Genomic DNA, 15,671 nt, shown 5'->3' on the forward strand with positions numbered 1-15,671 from the left:
CTATGAATAGGCTGTGTGCTTCTGGTATCTCTGAACAAAACTGAACAGTGGGCTAGCAAATATTAATAAGGTGGTCAGATGGTCAGAACAACAGACTAATAAAGAACGCCATTGTTTTCTGCATCTGTTTAATGTTAAGCATTATGTACTGGAAAGAAAAAACAAGTCATCGATTCTGACAAACCACATGACATAACTATTTTTGTGGCTAGTCGGAAAGTAGCCTCCAGTGAGCTGTTAACAAAACAAGAAATGAGAAACAAATATTATACAAAAAATATATGGACATACTTGAGCTTCCCGATGAGGTTGATTTTTTTTTATTTGCCTAATCCTTTCAGCCACACTATGGTCCTGGGGTCGACTCAGCCTTTAACAGAAATGAGTACCAGGAATATTCTTGGGGATAAAGGGCGGCCGGTGTGTAAGGCTGACAACCTTACCGCCATCTATGATCCGATTGTCTAGAAAATGTGGGAACCTCATCTCACAACCCTATGGGCCTCCACGGCTTGTCACAGGGATACCTTTTACTTTTTTACTTTTATTTATATACTTGAGCTACTTCTCAACACACTTGTCATATCAGGGAATAATCATGTGTTTTGCCTGATGATGGCTTTAAAAAGCCGAAACATGTAGCTAGATAATTTTACCCTTGACCATTATGTTGTTGTGTTACGACGGACTCCAATAAAGAACTGTGAATAAGTTTTTATATTTTTGTGTCAAAGAAGCCTGCGGCCTGTGAGCTCAGCCACGTTTTGGCACCTTCCATCAACTCCTCAATATTGTTGAAGTACTGTGATCACAACCAGTTCTTCAGGTAGGTAAACAGGTGGTGGTAGCTCGGAGTAAGATCAGGGCTGTAAGGAGGATTGTCAAGCAACTCCCAGTTGAAATGCTCCATCTGTGCTTGAATGTGAATGGCTGCATGAGGGTGCACATTGCCACACTGTATGTCAGCATTCCATGCCTTTTGTTCTGAATAGCCCTAAGCAGTTGTTTTAGTCTCTTGCAATACACTTCTGACGTTATTGTGACCCCTTGTTACATGAATTCCACCATCAGCACTCCTCTCCTGTCCCAGAAAACAGAAGCCATCAGCTTTCTGGCAGACAACATTTCCTTACACTTTTTTCAGCTTGTTTGGTAAGTATGTGTGCATCCATTGCTTTGACTGCTCCTTGGTTTCAACATTAACAAATGAAATCCAGGTTCTATCACCTCTACCCATATGGACATATGGTATACAGCTATGGGGCTGTACAAAATCATCAAACACAAAAAAAAATTCAAAGACTTCAATCCAAATTCTTGCATTCAGTAACTAAAGCACCTTGGTATGTCTCAAACTTTACTATCCTCAATGATCTGCAAATCCCATTTGTCATAGAAGAAATGCATAGATTGTCAACACTCCACCATCAAAGCATACTTGGACACAATAACAGACTTGTTGTAGAAATCAGCAACCCACCAAATGTAAGAATATTGAGACACTGGCCATCTGAATTACCACAACCAAAAGTTACAAAAATTAGAAAAATATCAATTTCATATATAACCTGGTTATCGAAGCTGAGCCCAGAAACTTGCATTATATTGAGGGTTCACTGTATGTATTAATGATCCAAAACACAAATATCATATGTCCACATCCAAAGTTTTCATTAAATTGATATTAGAGTTGAACTAATATGATATCTGGCACGACATACAATATTTCTAAATCCTTAATGCCACCAGGGTGATATTTCCTGACATACAATACTTGTGCAGAACAAATGTAGCAGATTCACCAATCTGGGACACACAATAATAGAAGATTTTCCAGAAATGGATATACAACATTTTAACCACTGACATATTTCCTGAAATACATCATATATTTTCCTCTTTCTTTCACACATCAGTGTTTTGAATAGTTGTAAATGAAACTAAAGTAAGCAAAATATGAAAAATACCTATGTAAACTGATGGATTCTACTGCCAATGAAGGGACTTAACTGAGTAGAAATGGGCTAAATTTGTAATAGTCAGATAACTTTCAGAATAAAAATATTGTTGAACTAATAGCACACTTCAGTGACAGGACTTCATCAAGATCTTTAACCTTTTTCACACTATACATGTTATATCTTTCTGAATGCTCCACTCTGAACCTTTGTTTTGCAGATATCAAAGTAAATAAAGTCTACTGTCACATCTTGATAGCAGCTTTTCATTCAGAAATATCTATAAGCTAAATGTCAAAATACACAACCAAACAAACAAAAATGAATTTATTTTCTAAATTAAATTAGCACAAAAACAGCTAACTAGTGTATTTGTTGAGTAAACATAAACATGTGAATATGTCAGCCCACAGACTTACAAAATCAATGTCGTATATGCTTCAACTCTCTTGCTGTAGCAGCTCCAAACATTGAAAGGCATATAATGTAATGAATGGATAATCTTCAGTGAAATTTATCACCAATTCCTCCAGGACATCTTTCCACTTGGATGCTGGATTTTGTTCTATACTATCATTCCTACCCGATGAGTTAGCGTTGCTTTTTGGCAGTGACCAGTTCTGTCTCCATAGTTCTAATATATTAGCACCATAAACTTGTGATGTATCATTCTTGTTTACTGACCTATTTGATGACTGGAATGTTTTCCACTTCTTCAGGAGTTTCTCTGTCATGTAGAACAAATAAAAACTTTTTTCTATATCTCCTGGTTTGTGACCAAAAGAATCTTCACTTTCAACATTATTAGCTGAAGCAGCTTTTGGTTTCAGATTTCTAGATATGTTCTGCATCTTATCGGTCAAGTAGTTGAGAAAATCAGTGCATAAGTGTTTGCTGTTTCCCATTTCAACCATAATACAACACTGTTGTGTCCATACAGGATGCTGTAAAGAAAAATTCTCTCAAAAAGATGCTTTTGAATGGAAATTTACTTGCACATATGAATACAAAATGAATAAATTAAATTATCAAAAACCATCTGTGTCATAAAGAAAATATGGGAACATTCATAGAAGTTCTAGTAATGCTGCTGATATAGAAATAAATGTATAAAATAGCATGCATATATATATATTTACATCTCAGAAGTAGAATACAGGGAACTCAAAATTCATCTTTGTTTAACTGCTAGAGTTGGTAACAACAATGCGGCAGATATAGAAATCTGTGAGGCATCTAGCCTCTACAGAGATCTCCCATTTTCTAAATCATTGTGGTTCACATGTGGTCTAAGAGTTCCTGCCTATAGATCCAGAGGTCTGGGTTCGATTCCTGGCCCTAACAGATTTTCTGAGAAGTAGCTGGTCTGGAATGGGGTCCACTCAGACTCGTGAGGATAACTGAGGAACTATTTCAAGGAAATAGTGGCTCCGGTCTAGAAAACCGAAATTAATGGTCATTGGGATTCATTGCGCTGACCACACGATGCCCTCTGTCCACTAAAGTTGGCACTAACTTTGCCAACAAGTGGCAGTCACTCGGTTGGTATAGTTCACTTGTGGACTAAAACCAAGGAGGTTCCCTTATGTGGTTCACAATTTTGTAATAGTTTCAAAAATCTGTTTCTTAGCATTTTGTCAAGATGCTGAATTTAAATGGTTTTGTGTTTCAGAATTTTGTGCAATATGAGTTATATTTCTAATTCCCTTAATATATCTGTTCTATTCTACTAGTGGAAAAGCTGGTTTACATTCAACAAGTAATCATTTCTTTCATATCATCTTTCCTCTCTTCCTTTTCTTTACTGCTTCTATAACCTTTACATGACTTCCCCCCCCCTTTTCTGTTAAGACAGTGAATTCAATTACATCTTTATGCATCAGATGGCACAGATTTGAACACTGAGCTGCCACTTGTGAAACATGTGAAAACTACTATGGAACGGGGAATGACATAACATACACACAGAGTCAACTAACCACAGACATATAGTCATGAACAGTCTCCTGTCATGTGTAAATGTTACTGAAAAATCTGAAATACATTACTATCAGTTCTTAGTAGTAAATTCTAGAACTCCCTAAACATTGTATACAAAATTAATATTCCTTCATAAGAGCTAAAAATTACTACTGCTTAAGATAGAAACCTGACTAAAAGTTTCAAGACATAGTATTTATTACTCTATTCACTAAATGATAGTTCATTCCATACCCCTCTTAGGTCAATACTTTTCCTTATTGCTTCTAAATAATTATGTAAATTTAACACCAGACAGCATTTGTATTATACAAAAATATTGTAACAGGTTTGATCAAAGCATTGCCAGGCAACAGTTCAGTAAACATTTCCCAACATGCAACAATAGAGAGGAAACCGTGTTTTTTATGTGGTCTGCACCAAACAACAATAGGAACTTGGCTCTCTGTGGCTAGTTGCTAGATTACACAATGGTTCTTACAACAGAACTGTGTTCTCTGTGTGGTCCATGCTGTGGCTATATAACGAGATTCCCAGAATAACCGAGACAGATACCGCATGTGGAGGCGGGGTCGAATACCTCCACCGTGACCCTGCGAGTCATAGGAGGTGACGAAATGGGAAGTCTCAAATCTGAGACAGTAAAATATAGTCTCGAGTCCCAAGGGACTCACACACAAGAAAGACTGCACTGGCAAGGGCCAGCAGCACATACAAAAGGCAGACCCATCCTCTCATCAGAGAGGGTGCCCCACAAAAACACGACCATAACTGTTAAGGTAATAAATATCTGGTCATGAGCCCCAGATGGGGCTCGACACCAAGACTTAAGGACTGACTCACCATCAGTCGCAATGTGACTTGGACTTGGACCAAGACAGTTGACAGAATTAGACTGCAGAGTGCGAGTCAGTAGGACATAGCCACAGGAAGTTCGTAGTTGAAGAACAATTAGAAGTTGGCCAGTGAGGATGTAATATGGGGTTTGAAGGATTTATGTGTGCTATAGCACAGTGATATCTGGAGTGTGACACTTACAGTTCCTTTGTTAAAATCCATTGCCAAGTAATGGATAGGGAAAACTTTGCTCAGGAATAGCCATTGTTTATATCTGTTATCTAGCAATGACTAGTTCAAGCAGATATAGAAGAATTTATTTGTGTGTTATAATTATAGTAATCTTGAAAGTGTTATAATTATTTATAGTTATGACTAGTGAACATCCAATAAATCGATTCACCAATCCAAACCTGCATCTTTAGTCACTAATACATGTGACAGTATGAATATTTATTGATACTAGTAGGAACTGGTAGTATGTGATAACTGATTTCAGGTTTTAACTGTAACACACACACACACACACACATATATATATATATAATATTTAACAGCAGATTTCATACACTATTATAGAGTAATATTATAAAGTAATTAGATGGTTAGTCAAACAGTAGATAATAGAGGGTGACCATTCAATAATGTGTCAGAATATTGTAATTTTCCTGTACTATTATCATGAACAGAAAAAAGTATTCACTCACACTCATGTTTCTCTAAAGCAGTGTTTAGTGGCTGCAGAGTGAGAGAACAGATGTGAATGCATATACACTATCTTCCAGATCCATCCCTATATCAAGTAGCCCTTCTCTCTCCATAATTATTAATTTCTACAAATACTACTAGCTAACTCAACTAATTCCATGCAGCAGAATTCATTTCTAGAAACTAACAGTTGTTCAGCCAATAAAAAGAATTATCTAAATTTTATAGAACCTAATGGCTAAATATTCTGTTCACAAGAACATGCCACTAGACCCTGCCCTGCGCCATAACAATTGGATCCAAATTATAATATTCAATTTCTCTCTAAGATCCACTGTAATATTATCCTCTCATCTATGTCCAGGTCTCCCAAATGGTTTCTTCCCTTAAAGTCTTGTGACTAAAATGTTATATTCATTTCTCATCTCTCCTACATGCACTATATACCTCACCCACCTTATTCTCCTTGATCTGATCATCTTAGTATCATTTTCTTCCACCCTAACATAAAAATTTAACTTAAAAGTTACCATGTTTGGTGAATCAGCATTGAGAATTCCATCAATAACATTGCGAATGAAAGTGAAGCAAACTTCACGGCATTCATTCTGCTCTTCCCCTTGCTGCGCAAAATGGTCCACTAGTTGATGCACAACATTTAGCGAATATTCCAGTACAGAGCCTTTCCAGCTTTGAAAAATCAAATCCAGTGACTCACTCTTTTCAGTCTGTATGCTCTGACTCAGATACTGTAGAACAGCTTCCACTGAACGAACAAGCAGATGATTTGCACCCGACGAACACATTAGATATTTCAGTATTCCACCAGAAACATTGCAATCTCTGTTAGTTCCAAAACCAAATCCGATTTCAGAGTGAGGAAAATTATGTATTGCTGTATTCTGCTGATTCCTTGATCTGTGTGAGATCAATGACTCATGACCACAGTCAGTATGCAACTCATCAGTCTCTTTGCTATCATCAGTATGCACAGCCAAGAGAATATTTTGCAGTTCAGTTGCTGAAATGTATGAGCAGGTATTCACAACAGATTTCAACTGAATCATAGCTTGAATAAACCGAAGATTCAGTTCATTTTGCTCCATTGGTGAAGCATCACTATTCTTATCCACTTGAGACATAAAATCTTCACTCTCAAACATGTCATGTGAACGTCCTGAGGGAAGAAAAATTACACTTAAGTTCTGTATGCAATATGTGATGGCCTAAATAGGACAGTGCCTGTGCCACTCAATCCTAGCCACAAGTTCTAGGGTTAGATTCAAATCCCACACACAGACTGGAGTTTTTCTAATGCGTGGCTACAGGGAGGTCACTCTGTAGTAGCCAAGCAGTCTGAGTATGCAGCTGACCACTCACCTCCATCTGGTTCTGTGACAATGGTGAGCACACTGTCAGTATCTAAGATTTGAAGTCTGCATGGTAGTAAATATTAAGATTACTGTCTTCTATGGCATGACATGTGTAGCCTTGTAGACAGGTAACAGCATTTTGGAGAAAACTGCAGTCTCCATTCTTCTGGGTATAAGACTGAAGATGAAGACAAGTTTCTTTGAAACAATGGTACCTACCTAATAGAATACACATTGTCACATCCCACAAGACTGTGATCTTAAAACTAATCATCATAGTTCCAAGTCTTTTGTATCTGTAGTCAACTTCATATATTTTCTTACACAGACATTCATTGCCAGGAAGACATCATTCTTTCAGTTTAGGTCAACATAACATCAGTCAATGAAGTTATACAGGTGAGTGTGTTGAGATGTGAACATTACTTTGTTGATGTGATTAGTATACAAAACATTCAAATACAAACAAATAAAAGATGTGTGTATGCTGCTTCTTACAGCAAGGGAATTCATGTCATGTATTTCTAGAGTTAAGAACTCGGGCACAGTTGTAGTAACTTGTTAATTATATTCATATTAGTGAATGTAAGTTAAAATATCTATTTCAACACTTGTGATTGACATTTGGCTCAAATTAACAAGTTTGAGAAAATATAAGATAGAAAGCAAAAAATATTTTGCTCTAACAATAAACAGATGAAGCTACAAGTTCATACTTCAGGTACCACGCTAAAGTTATAAAAAAAATGCAAAAGCCAGAATAACAATAAAATTCAGCCTTATATACATTGCTGATTTTAGTGTTCCCAATGCCTAGTGCACACAGTGATACCAAATTAAAAGAAAAAAGTTTCACTGGTCCAGCAAAATGAAGAATTAATTTCATACAAATTGTGTTGACTGGAAGTACATATAGTACCTCTCAGTTTTATTAAATGTAAATATGATGAACTTACACAACCTCAACAAACCTTCATGTACTTATATAAGTGGGACTCACCACCACATCCCGAATGACCCTGAAACCCATTTAACTTCATACAGGATGGGAACAAAAAGTTTGTCCCCAAAATGAGTTCGAGCTAATGCATGGTGTTCACCTCCATCTAGTGCTGAGTTCTACAATGCATATAGCTCTGCCTCCATAGTCCATCTATACCCTGGAATCTTCCCGGGGGCTAAAGGGTGGCTAGTGCATAAAGCTGACAAACTTACTGCCATCTGTGACCCGACTGTCTAGACAAAACATGGAAGCCTCAACATCTCACAACCCTATGAGCCTTCACCGGGATATCTTTTACCTCACCTTCAATGTATCTGCTCAGACATAGGTGAAACTCTATAGTTACATATATGCATATGCATATCTTTGCGCAGGCAAACACGTTCTTCTCTGATCAGCACATAACAGGGCATCATGGTCATCCTTCCTCATAAAACAGAAAGCTAAATGAAAATGTCTTATTGTACTGACCCCTATAGTTCCCTTTTCTAAAACTATATGTCAGTTTTAAATTTCTGAAGGTTTCAATTTTTTCAAAGCCCTAAAAAGTATCACCCTTTTCTCTTTGTCACACATGAGTACTGACATATTACTTTCTAGAAAAGAAAGTACTTTAAGAGAAGGGTACTGTATTTGTTACTATGAGTGAAACATAAAAGAGTGATGGTCATATATGCATTTATGGTCTAATTAATGGTGCTGTCAATAGCTCAGACTATGCAGCATTTAATGTTAGGATGACTCATTCCTAATGAACAGGAAAAGATGTGGAAGGAAGTCATCATGGTCTAATTTGAAGTACTAACCTGGCATTTGTCTTGAAGGTCTGAGAAAAACCATAAAAAGCCTCACTCAGTGTAACCGGTCTTTGCACCGAGAATTGAATACTTCTAAATACGGAGCAGAAGTACCACCTACTTGACTGTGATGTTTGGTGGTGGTAATGATGATGACGATGACAACAACAACGTTGTTTAGTGGATAGTGAAGAACCAGAGAAAAAAGAGAGGAAAGAGAGAGTTGGTATTTAAATAAACCACACTTCAGCACACTAATAATGAACCTGAGTAGTAGGAACAGTATTCTGCCTTCCACAGGATGAAGAAAACTATATGAATGGAGAATGCAGGGAACACTATCAAGATATTTTCTTTTTTCAGGAAGATTCATCTTTTATCTACTGCCTGATCATAACTTCACATAATCTGCTCACAAGGTTCAAGATTAAATACAAATAAAATGGAATAATAACATTCAAAAGATATGTTTCTGAATCTGTCCTAAGAAAATAAATTACTTAATTTCCTTTGCACTTTTGTTGGCAATTTACACAATATTTTCATGCAATTTTTATCATATTCATTTGAAGCTGTGATGTATAACATATATAAAACATTAGAGAAATCACCTTAAGAGCTTCCAGTTCATTTTTTAATTAAATGGATGTTTCATTCTACCAGTACCTCCTTACCAAAACAAGTTATAACATATAACACATGATAGTCCTTCCTGTAATGGCAATTTCCTTCAATATTAAATTTTTGTTAACGTGCTTTTTGTAAAGAATGTGAAAAGACTGCATAATGGCAGCACAAATATATGTTTACCTTTCCATTTGATTATGATAACTGATGCACTGTTGTGGCTAGGAAGGCAAAGTTTCATATATTTCATAAAAATATCTACAAATTTTGTATGAAACATATTCCTTAAAAATTACAATATACCAATGGTGCAAAATTTTTGGTCACTTCTGACGACTTTCAGCCACTACAAACCCATACCGGCACTAATTACCCACTTGTATAACAAATATTTCATAATCATTTATTATATCTGTTTAATTTCTCTTCATGGACAGAAGCATTTAATGGGAATATGCATCCTGAGTTCCTTCCTCAACTTCCAACTTGATGAATGATCTTGAATAAATTTTGGTCTGTTAAAGTTATATTCACAGGATACTACAATTACAAAAAGAATTATAATAATAATATTCTTTATCATTATTGGACTAATATCGGCCTTACCTTGATACACCTGTGAATTCTGAGGCTTATTCTGTACAGGATCATTTGTTGTCAAGTGAGGCACGGCTTCCCAGAGGCTTGAGATAAGTTGTCTTTGCTGCATAGTAAGCGTCTTCTGATCATAAACAACGGGTTCTTTCGAAGAATCAGATCGTTCAAGCACCTATAATGATGCAAAGTTTACTATCTAGCATGTCTTTATATATCAGTTCACAATAAAATCCTGAGTTACAAAACTTACACAATTGGAGTATTTAGCCTTGAAACGAGCCTGAATTACAGAAGCATGCTGAACAGCTGTAATGCCTTCTGGTTTGGATCTTATTATAGCAATTGCTAAAGCAATTTGTATTCTTCTAACATTAGCCTTAACTGTAACAAAAAGTTCATTTTAAATAAGCCGCCAAAATAACCGAGATTGTGATTCAGTTTCAAATCTATTTAATGATCATGTTCTAATATGTATTGCATAAACTTTAATTTTAATACACCTACTGAAAGATTTTACATAATTCTGTACTTCGTTATCCATTGCACAGTTTCAGGCTACAACGCTACAGATGGAATTGTGCACAAGACACTGATGATCAGTCAGTGCAAAACACGAGTGAGGAATACCATTCTCCTTGTATAACAGCTAAATTTACCGTTCAGTTGTCAGGTACGACAAGTTACCCATTCATTCTCAAGCACCATAAGAATGTACCGTCATCCGGTTATTTACTATAGATTTCAGTTCGATATTTAACTTATCTAACGGTCGTTTTGCAGTGATATATAAATGACTTACTCTTAGGAATTTTTATTATAAAGAATATATTTAAATACAGAAAAGGCCTAGGCACGCCCATGCTGCCCTATGTAGCACTTTATTTAGGAAAACATTGAAAGGAGGGAGCTTCCATCTAATATGAAATATTATAAGTAAAAAAAAATGGTTTGTCCCTGCGCTTAACGAATTAAGCACTATGCCATGAAGACGTACTGGGAAGTGGATGTATTTTACCAAAGATAAAGGTGCCTATCCCCGTAACTGGCCGTAGATGAGATGAAGGATGTGAGACGTCTTGGCCAACATTTTTTCTAGAATATCGGCTCACAGATGGCGGTGATCGCGGTGATGCTGCCACCCTTAAGAACCGACAGCCCTTAACCCCCAGGAAGATTCCTGGCATTCCTGGTACTCGTTTTTGTTTGAGTCTGAGTCGACTGAGTCTAGATCATGGTGCTGCTGGGAGGATTAGGTTAATTTAAAAAATCCAATGACCTCTTCGGAAATCGAATCCGCGAACTTCCGGCTTGTAGCGTAATGCCTACACATGCTTTAACCCTAACAACGGTGGAAGTTTCACTGTGATATCAAGGTGACACCACGCGCTGCGTTGCCAACCAAATGTTAGTTACGCGTCTGTATGTGTATCGTTCATGTCTTGTATTGCTTGGCAGTGGTGGTCTGCGCAGTTAGCGGGCCCTCAAGTTTGTAATTCAGTTGTAACACTTGTTACTGTTGTTAGGGGCTGTTAATGTTTGACGAAACAGACGTTCGATTGAGGATTACCTGATTATTCGTCTTCTTCGTATTCTGCCGATTCAAAGATAGAGTTATAATAGTTTTCCGAGACTAAAATGATTTTTATGCCCATAACATGTTCCGTGAAATGGATAATATTATCGATTGCACGGAAACTGACATTTCACGCAATTGGGATTACCCGTTCAGAAAGGAATTAACCGCCTCGGGTTCTGGTTTCGGGAATCATTCAACTTGACCAAAATCGTGTAACACAAATTTACGATTTTGAAGTATCACTCCATTATCTTATTAAAAACTTCTTTCATTACTCTTTTTTAATTGTTTCTTGTCTTGATTCAGGCAAAGGTAAAGGTAAAGCTGTCCCTGTGCCTATTTAAGCACCATGCCATTTAGACGTGGGGGAGTGGATGTATAGATCTATATTTTCTTAACAAGGCACTAGTTTGAGGTGAGTGGTCAGCTTCACGCCCTGGCCCCTTTACCCACGAGGAAAAAGCTCTTGGTACACATTGGATAGGGGGCTGGGTGGGCCCCAGAGCCAGTCTGGACAGCACAGAGAGGAGAAAATTCTTGACCCTACAGAGACTCAAAATCTGATCCCGTGTTTGTCCAGCCTGTAACCAGTCACTATAATGAAGGAGCTCAAAAACCTCAGGTTAAACCTATAACATTCACCTCCTCTTTTCACAACATTAGTTAGGCTGAACGGGTTTCTATATATATATCGGTGTTATAAGTGACAATTTCAGGGAACAGAGCTAAAATTAAATTGTTCTGGCCATCATTTTGGACAATGGAAAAAAATGGATTTATTACAGTGGCAGAATATACACAGATTACAAATGTTATTTACATGTATTAATCGAGATGAAGTGAAACCAGGAATCAAGAATGACCCTTCAAGAAATGAGTAGATTAGATGATCTGTAAATGCTGAAGGCTTGAAACAACTGGTATCCTACAAGGTTCTTTACATTGATTCTCACATGCAGCCTTATGCCCCTGGTAGTTGAAGCCTGTACACATTAATCAGACTCCTGGATTGTTGCTCTGTACACTCCTGTAGGTCAACAACTGCACATCTGATTGTTACTATTTTATTTACTCAGGATACTTCCCTCCACTTGCAGTTGTGGTTCAGCTGCTTCTTGTGAAGGCAGAACATCAGTTTGATCTGTGATTAGTCAGCTTCTCCTTACTGACGAATTAACATATAAGTAACTTCTACAGATGTGCACTCAGGCCCAGATTCCAACATGTGTACAAACATACTCTGTGGTCTGTGGTCCGCAAGCAAACTATTCCAACCGAGCAACCGTTGCTTGCCAGCAAAGTTAGTGCCAACTTTAGCAGACAGAGGGTGTCATGTGGTCAGCACAATGGATCCCCACGGTCGTTAATCTCGGGTTTCTAGACTGGAGCCGCTATTTCCTTTAAATAACTTCTCAATTATCCTCACGAGGCTGAGTGGCCCCCGTTCCAGACCCACTATGTCTCAAAAAATCTGGCAGGGCCGTGAATCGAACCCAGGACCTCTGGATCTGTAGGCAGGAACTCTGACCACTAGACCACAGGAGCAGTCCATTTATTCCATTCATGAAATAAAAAATAAAAACATGTTAAGCCATTACAAAGCATGTATTTTATTGTAAATTATGTACCTAAGAATAATGATGATGAGGCAGTGATGTTGGAGATGTGTTGGGAAGCAGAGGTTTTCTTTCAGACAAAGGCTAATATGACAAGGAGAGATTCAGAAGAGCTGAAGAAGTTAAAAGAAAATACTATAATGTGGGAAGTATGATAGCGTGTTTGGCTGACTGCATATAATCAAATTTTCCACATTAGGGAAATAATTGTTCACGCTTATTTTTGACTGTCTAAACAAATCTGCAGTGGGCGAGGCGAAAACAAGTAATTCAAATAACAACAAATAACAGGAATTTGTGATATGTTTATTTCCATGAATGATGTGTACAGCCACACTTTTAGAGATCAACAGGAAGACAGTGAAGAAGACCTGTGGAATTACATTTATACCATCTACTGTTGTGCTGTAGTTACATACACGCTCCACAAACACAGACATTTTTCTCTTTAACATTACATGCCACTGTACTATAATCCATATATTTAACACTGTCCCCCTTTGGGCCAAGCTTAAAGAGATAACTATTATCTTATCAATTTTGTTCTTTAACAACGATGGCAATTGTGGGAAGCAAAACGTTTAACACTTAAACCAACACTCCAAAACACAAGTGTCATATCAGACACTTTTATGAATGTATAAATGTGATGGTATAACTGTCATGATAAAATGACAGATTTTCTGGGAATTATTAATTGTCAAAATTTGTAATTAAAACGATGTTTCCAAGACTGGGCTCTGTCTCAGGCCTGAGGTAAAAAGCCTATTCTGTTCAACTCAGCACAGCTATCCCTATCTCCCAGAGACAGGGACTAGCTCTATTACTGGACCCTATTTCCAGAGGCAAGGACTAATTCTACTGACTGGACCCTAACGCCAGAAATAGGAAATAGCTCTATCGACTGGGCCCAACAAAATATGCGTTTTGCTTGAGGATGATGACAGAGTCCATTCTTAAAAACACAGTTTTAAATAATAATTAGCGCATTGGATAATGTTCAGAAAATCAATCATCGTATTAATATAAGACTATCACAAACCTTTAGATCCTATTTCTATCGATGGTTTCTTATACTTATGGATTGCAGTATAGTTCAAACTGTTCAATCTCCATTTATTTGGCCAGGTCATCCCTTATTCAGTCAACACTTCCAGGCATATCACACTATTCTTTCTTCCGTATAAGTAGAACACCCATTTAATGTTCCTTTATTTAAGGTTTTCCCTCTTTTAATGTTCACGTCCATTAATTCCCAGCAAATAATCTCAGAGTTCAGTTTCCACCACTGACGATTTTCCTTGCACCAGCATTAAAATCCATTACTTATTGACGAAACTGCGACTTCACCTTACATTTCCCACATCCATCATCTGTTACAATGTTCACTGAAAATCTATCCCATAACTGATATGTTGTTAACAACCTCTATCATCATTGTGTTTTAACTATGGAGATAGAGAGAACATAAACCAATTAATATTACAGATATGCACAAAAATTTGATGTAGTATAAATTTTAAGAAGTAAAAGTCCATAACGATGTGAGGTCAAATTTCATATTTATGCACTAAAATTAACATAAGACACATGGAAAATAAACATCTGTAATGTATCTTTTTATCAGGAGCTTTGAGAATATATGCAATAGTACTGCAAGTATTTTATGAGTTTAAGAAGAATTTTTTTTTAAGTCCTCAGGAATCATTTGCTAGGCCCCAGTAATGTCTGCAGTACACTTCTCCACAGGTTACTGCATGTGTTAAATACAAATTTCACCACCTAGAAATAACATATACATCACTAAACTGATGCAGGTAAATTATTACTATAAAACTGAAGTTAATTAAAAAACACATTTGTATACAAATGCAATATAAAACATCTTAATCCCCTTACAAAAATATCATGTAATTGTTCCTACAGTCTCTATGTACATACTATTTCATATACACTCACAGACATGCATCAGCAATGAAGGCTTGAATACTATAAGGCTATGCCACCAAATGCTGTCAACCTCTTTGCTTTAATCATGTATACAATATCACTGCAAACAAGCACATTAGTTAGTGTGTCTCACAGGCAGTCACTGAATGAAACTCCTTTGAAGAGTTAAAAATTAGAAAATCAAAACTACAAAACCTTCACAAACCGTTTACACAGTGTAAACTGTGGTAAGGTTTAAACCAGTGTTCCTCAAACTCTTGACATCACAGACAGGTATACAACCAGAGACACTTCTTGTAAATTAAAGACCTATGTATTAAAAACAGAGTGAGCAAATCAAACTAATTCATTACTTAGGCAATAAACTGGTTACTAGCTAACTAACTCCATGGAGTTGGGCCCTTCTTGAGAAGCCACCAAATATTCTTCTCAGCACCCTGTTCTCAAAGACCCTCAACACCAAGTTGCACACCCATACAAAACCACAGGCAAAATTATAGCTCTGTATATTCTAATTTTAAGTTTTTAATCAGCGAACAAGCAGACATAAGGTTCTGGACTGAATGGTAGCAAACATTACCTCAATTTAGCCTCCTCTCGAATCAAATTTTGATTTATTAGTGAACTTCCTAATTATTTGACTTGTGCC

The 15,671-nt window shown here is 36.9% G+C and overlaps 1 protein-coding gene across 3 annotated transcripts; it reads right to left on the bottom strand.

The window, feature by feature from the left end:
- Positions 1-496: 496 nt before the first annotated feature.
- On the bottom strand, positions 497-10,475 carry LOC111864987. Of its 3 annotated transcripts, XM_023852652.2 has the most exons (6): positions 10,385-10,475; positions 10,131-10,261; positions 9,890-10,052; positions 6,014-6,660; positions 2,643-2,902; positions 497-1,081 (listed from the first exon to the last, which is right to left on the bottom strand). In XM_023852652.2, exons 1-6 carry the CDS (start codon positions 10,419-10,421, stop codon positions 1,051-1,053), a joined length of 1,269 nt encoding a protein of 422 aa, XP_023708420.1. In that variant the 5' UTR covers positions 10,422-10,475; the 3' UTR covers positions 497-1,050. The 3 variants fall into 3 exon arrangements, with proteins under 3 accessions (XP_023708420.1, XP_023708419.1, XP_023708421.1); XM_023852651.2 differs by lacking the exon at positions 497-1,081 and having other exon boundaries at positions 1,094-2,902; XM_023852653.2 differs by lacking the exons at positions 497-1,081; positions 10,131-10,261; positions 10,385-10,475 and adding an exon at positions 8,666-8,781 and having other exon boundaries at positions 1,094-2,902; positions 9,890-9,945.
- Positions 10,476-15,671: the final 5,196 nt, after the last annotated feature.

Source organism: Cryptotermes secundus, unplaced genomic scaffold (assembly GCF_002891405.2).
Source record: "Cryptotermes secundus unplaced genomic scaffold, Csec_1.0 scaffold209, whole genome shotgun sequence".
Classification (NCBI taxonomy): Eukaryota; Metazoa; Arthropoda; class Insecta; order Blattodea; family Kalotermitidae; genus Cryptotermes; species Cryptotermes secundus.

Bases quoted from the DNA above. Each gene is read 5' to 3' on its own strand.
- LOC111864987 (XM_023852651.2), bottom strand. From the start codon at position 10,421: ATGGATAACGAAGTACAGAATTATGTAAAATCTTTCA. The intron at 10,262-10,384 runs GTAGGTGTATTA...TTTTTGTTACAG, and splicing joins GAATTATGTAAAATCTTTCA to TTAAGGCTAATGTTAGAAGA. The intron at 2,903-6,013 runs GTAACTTTTAAG...TTTTCTTTACAG, and splicing joins ATGCTGATTCACCAAACATG to CATCCTGTATGGACACAACA.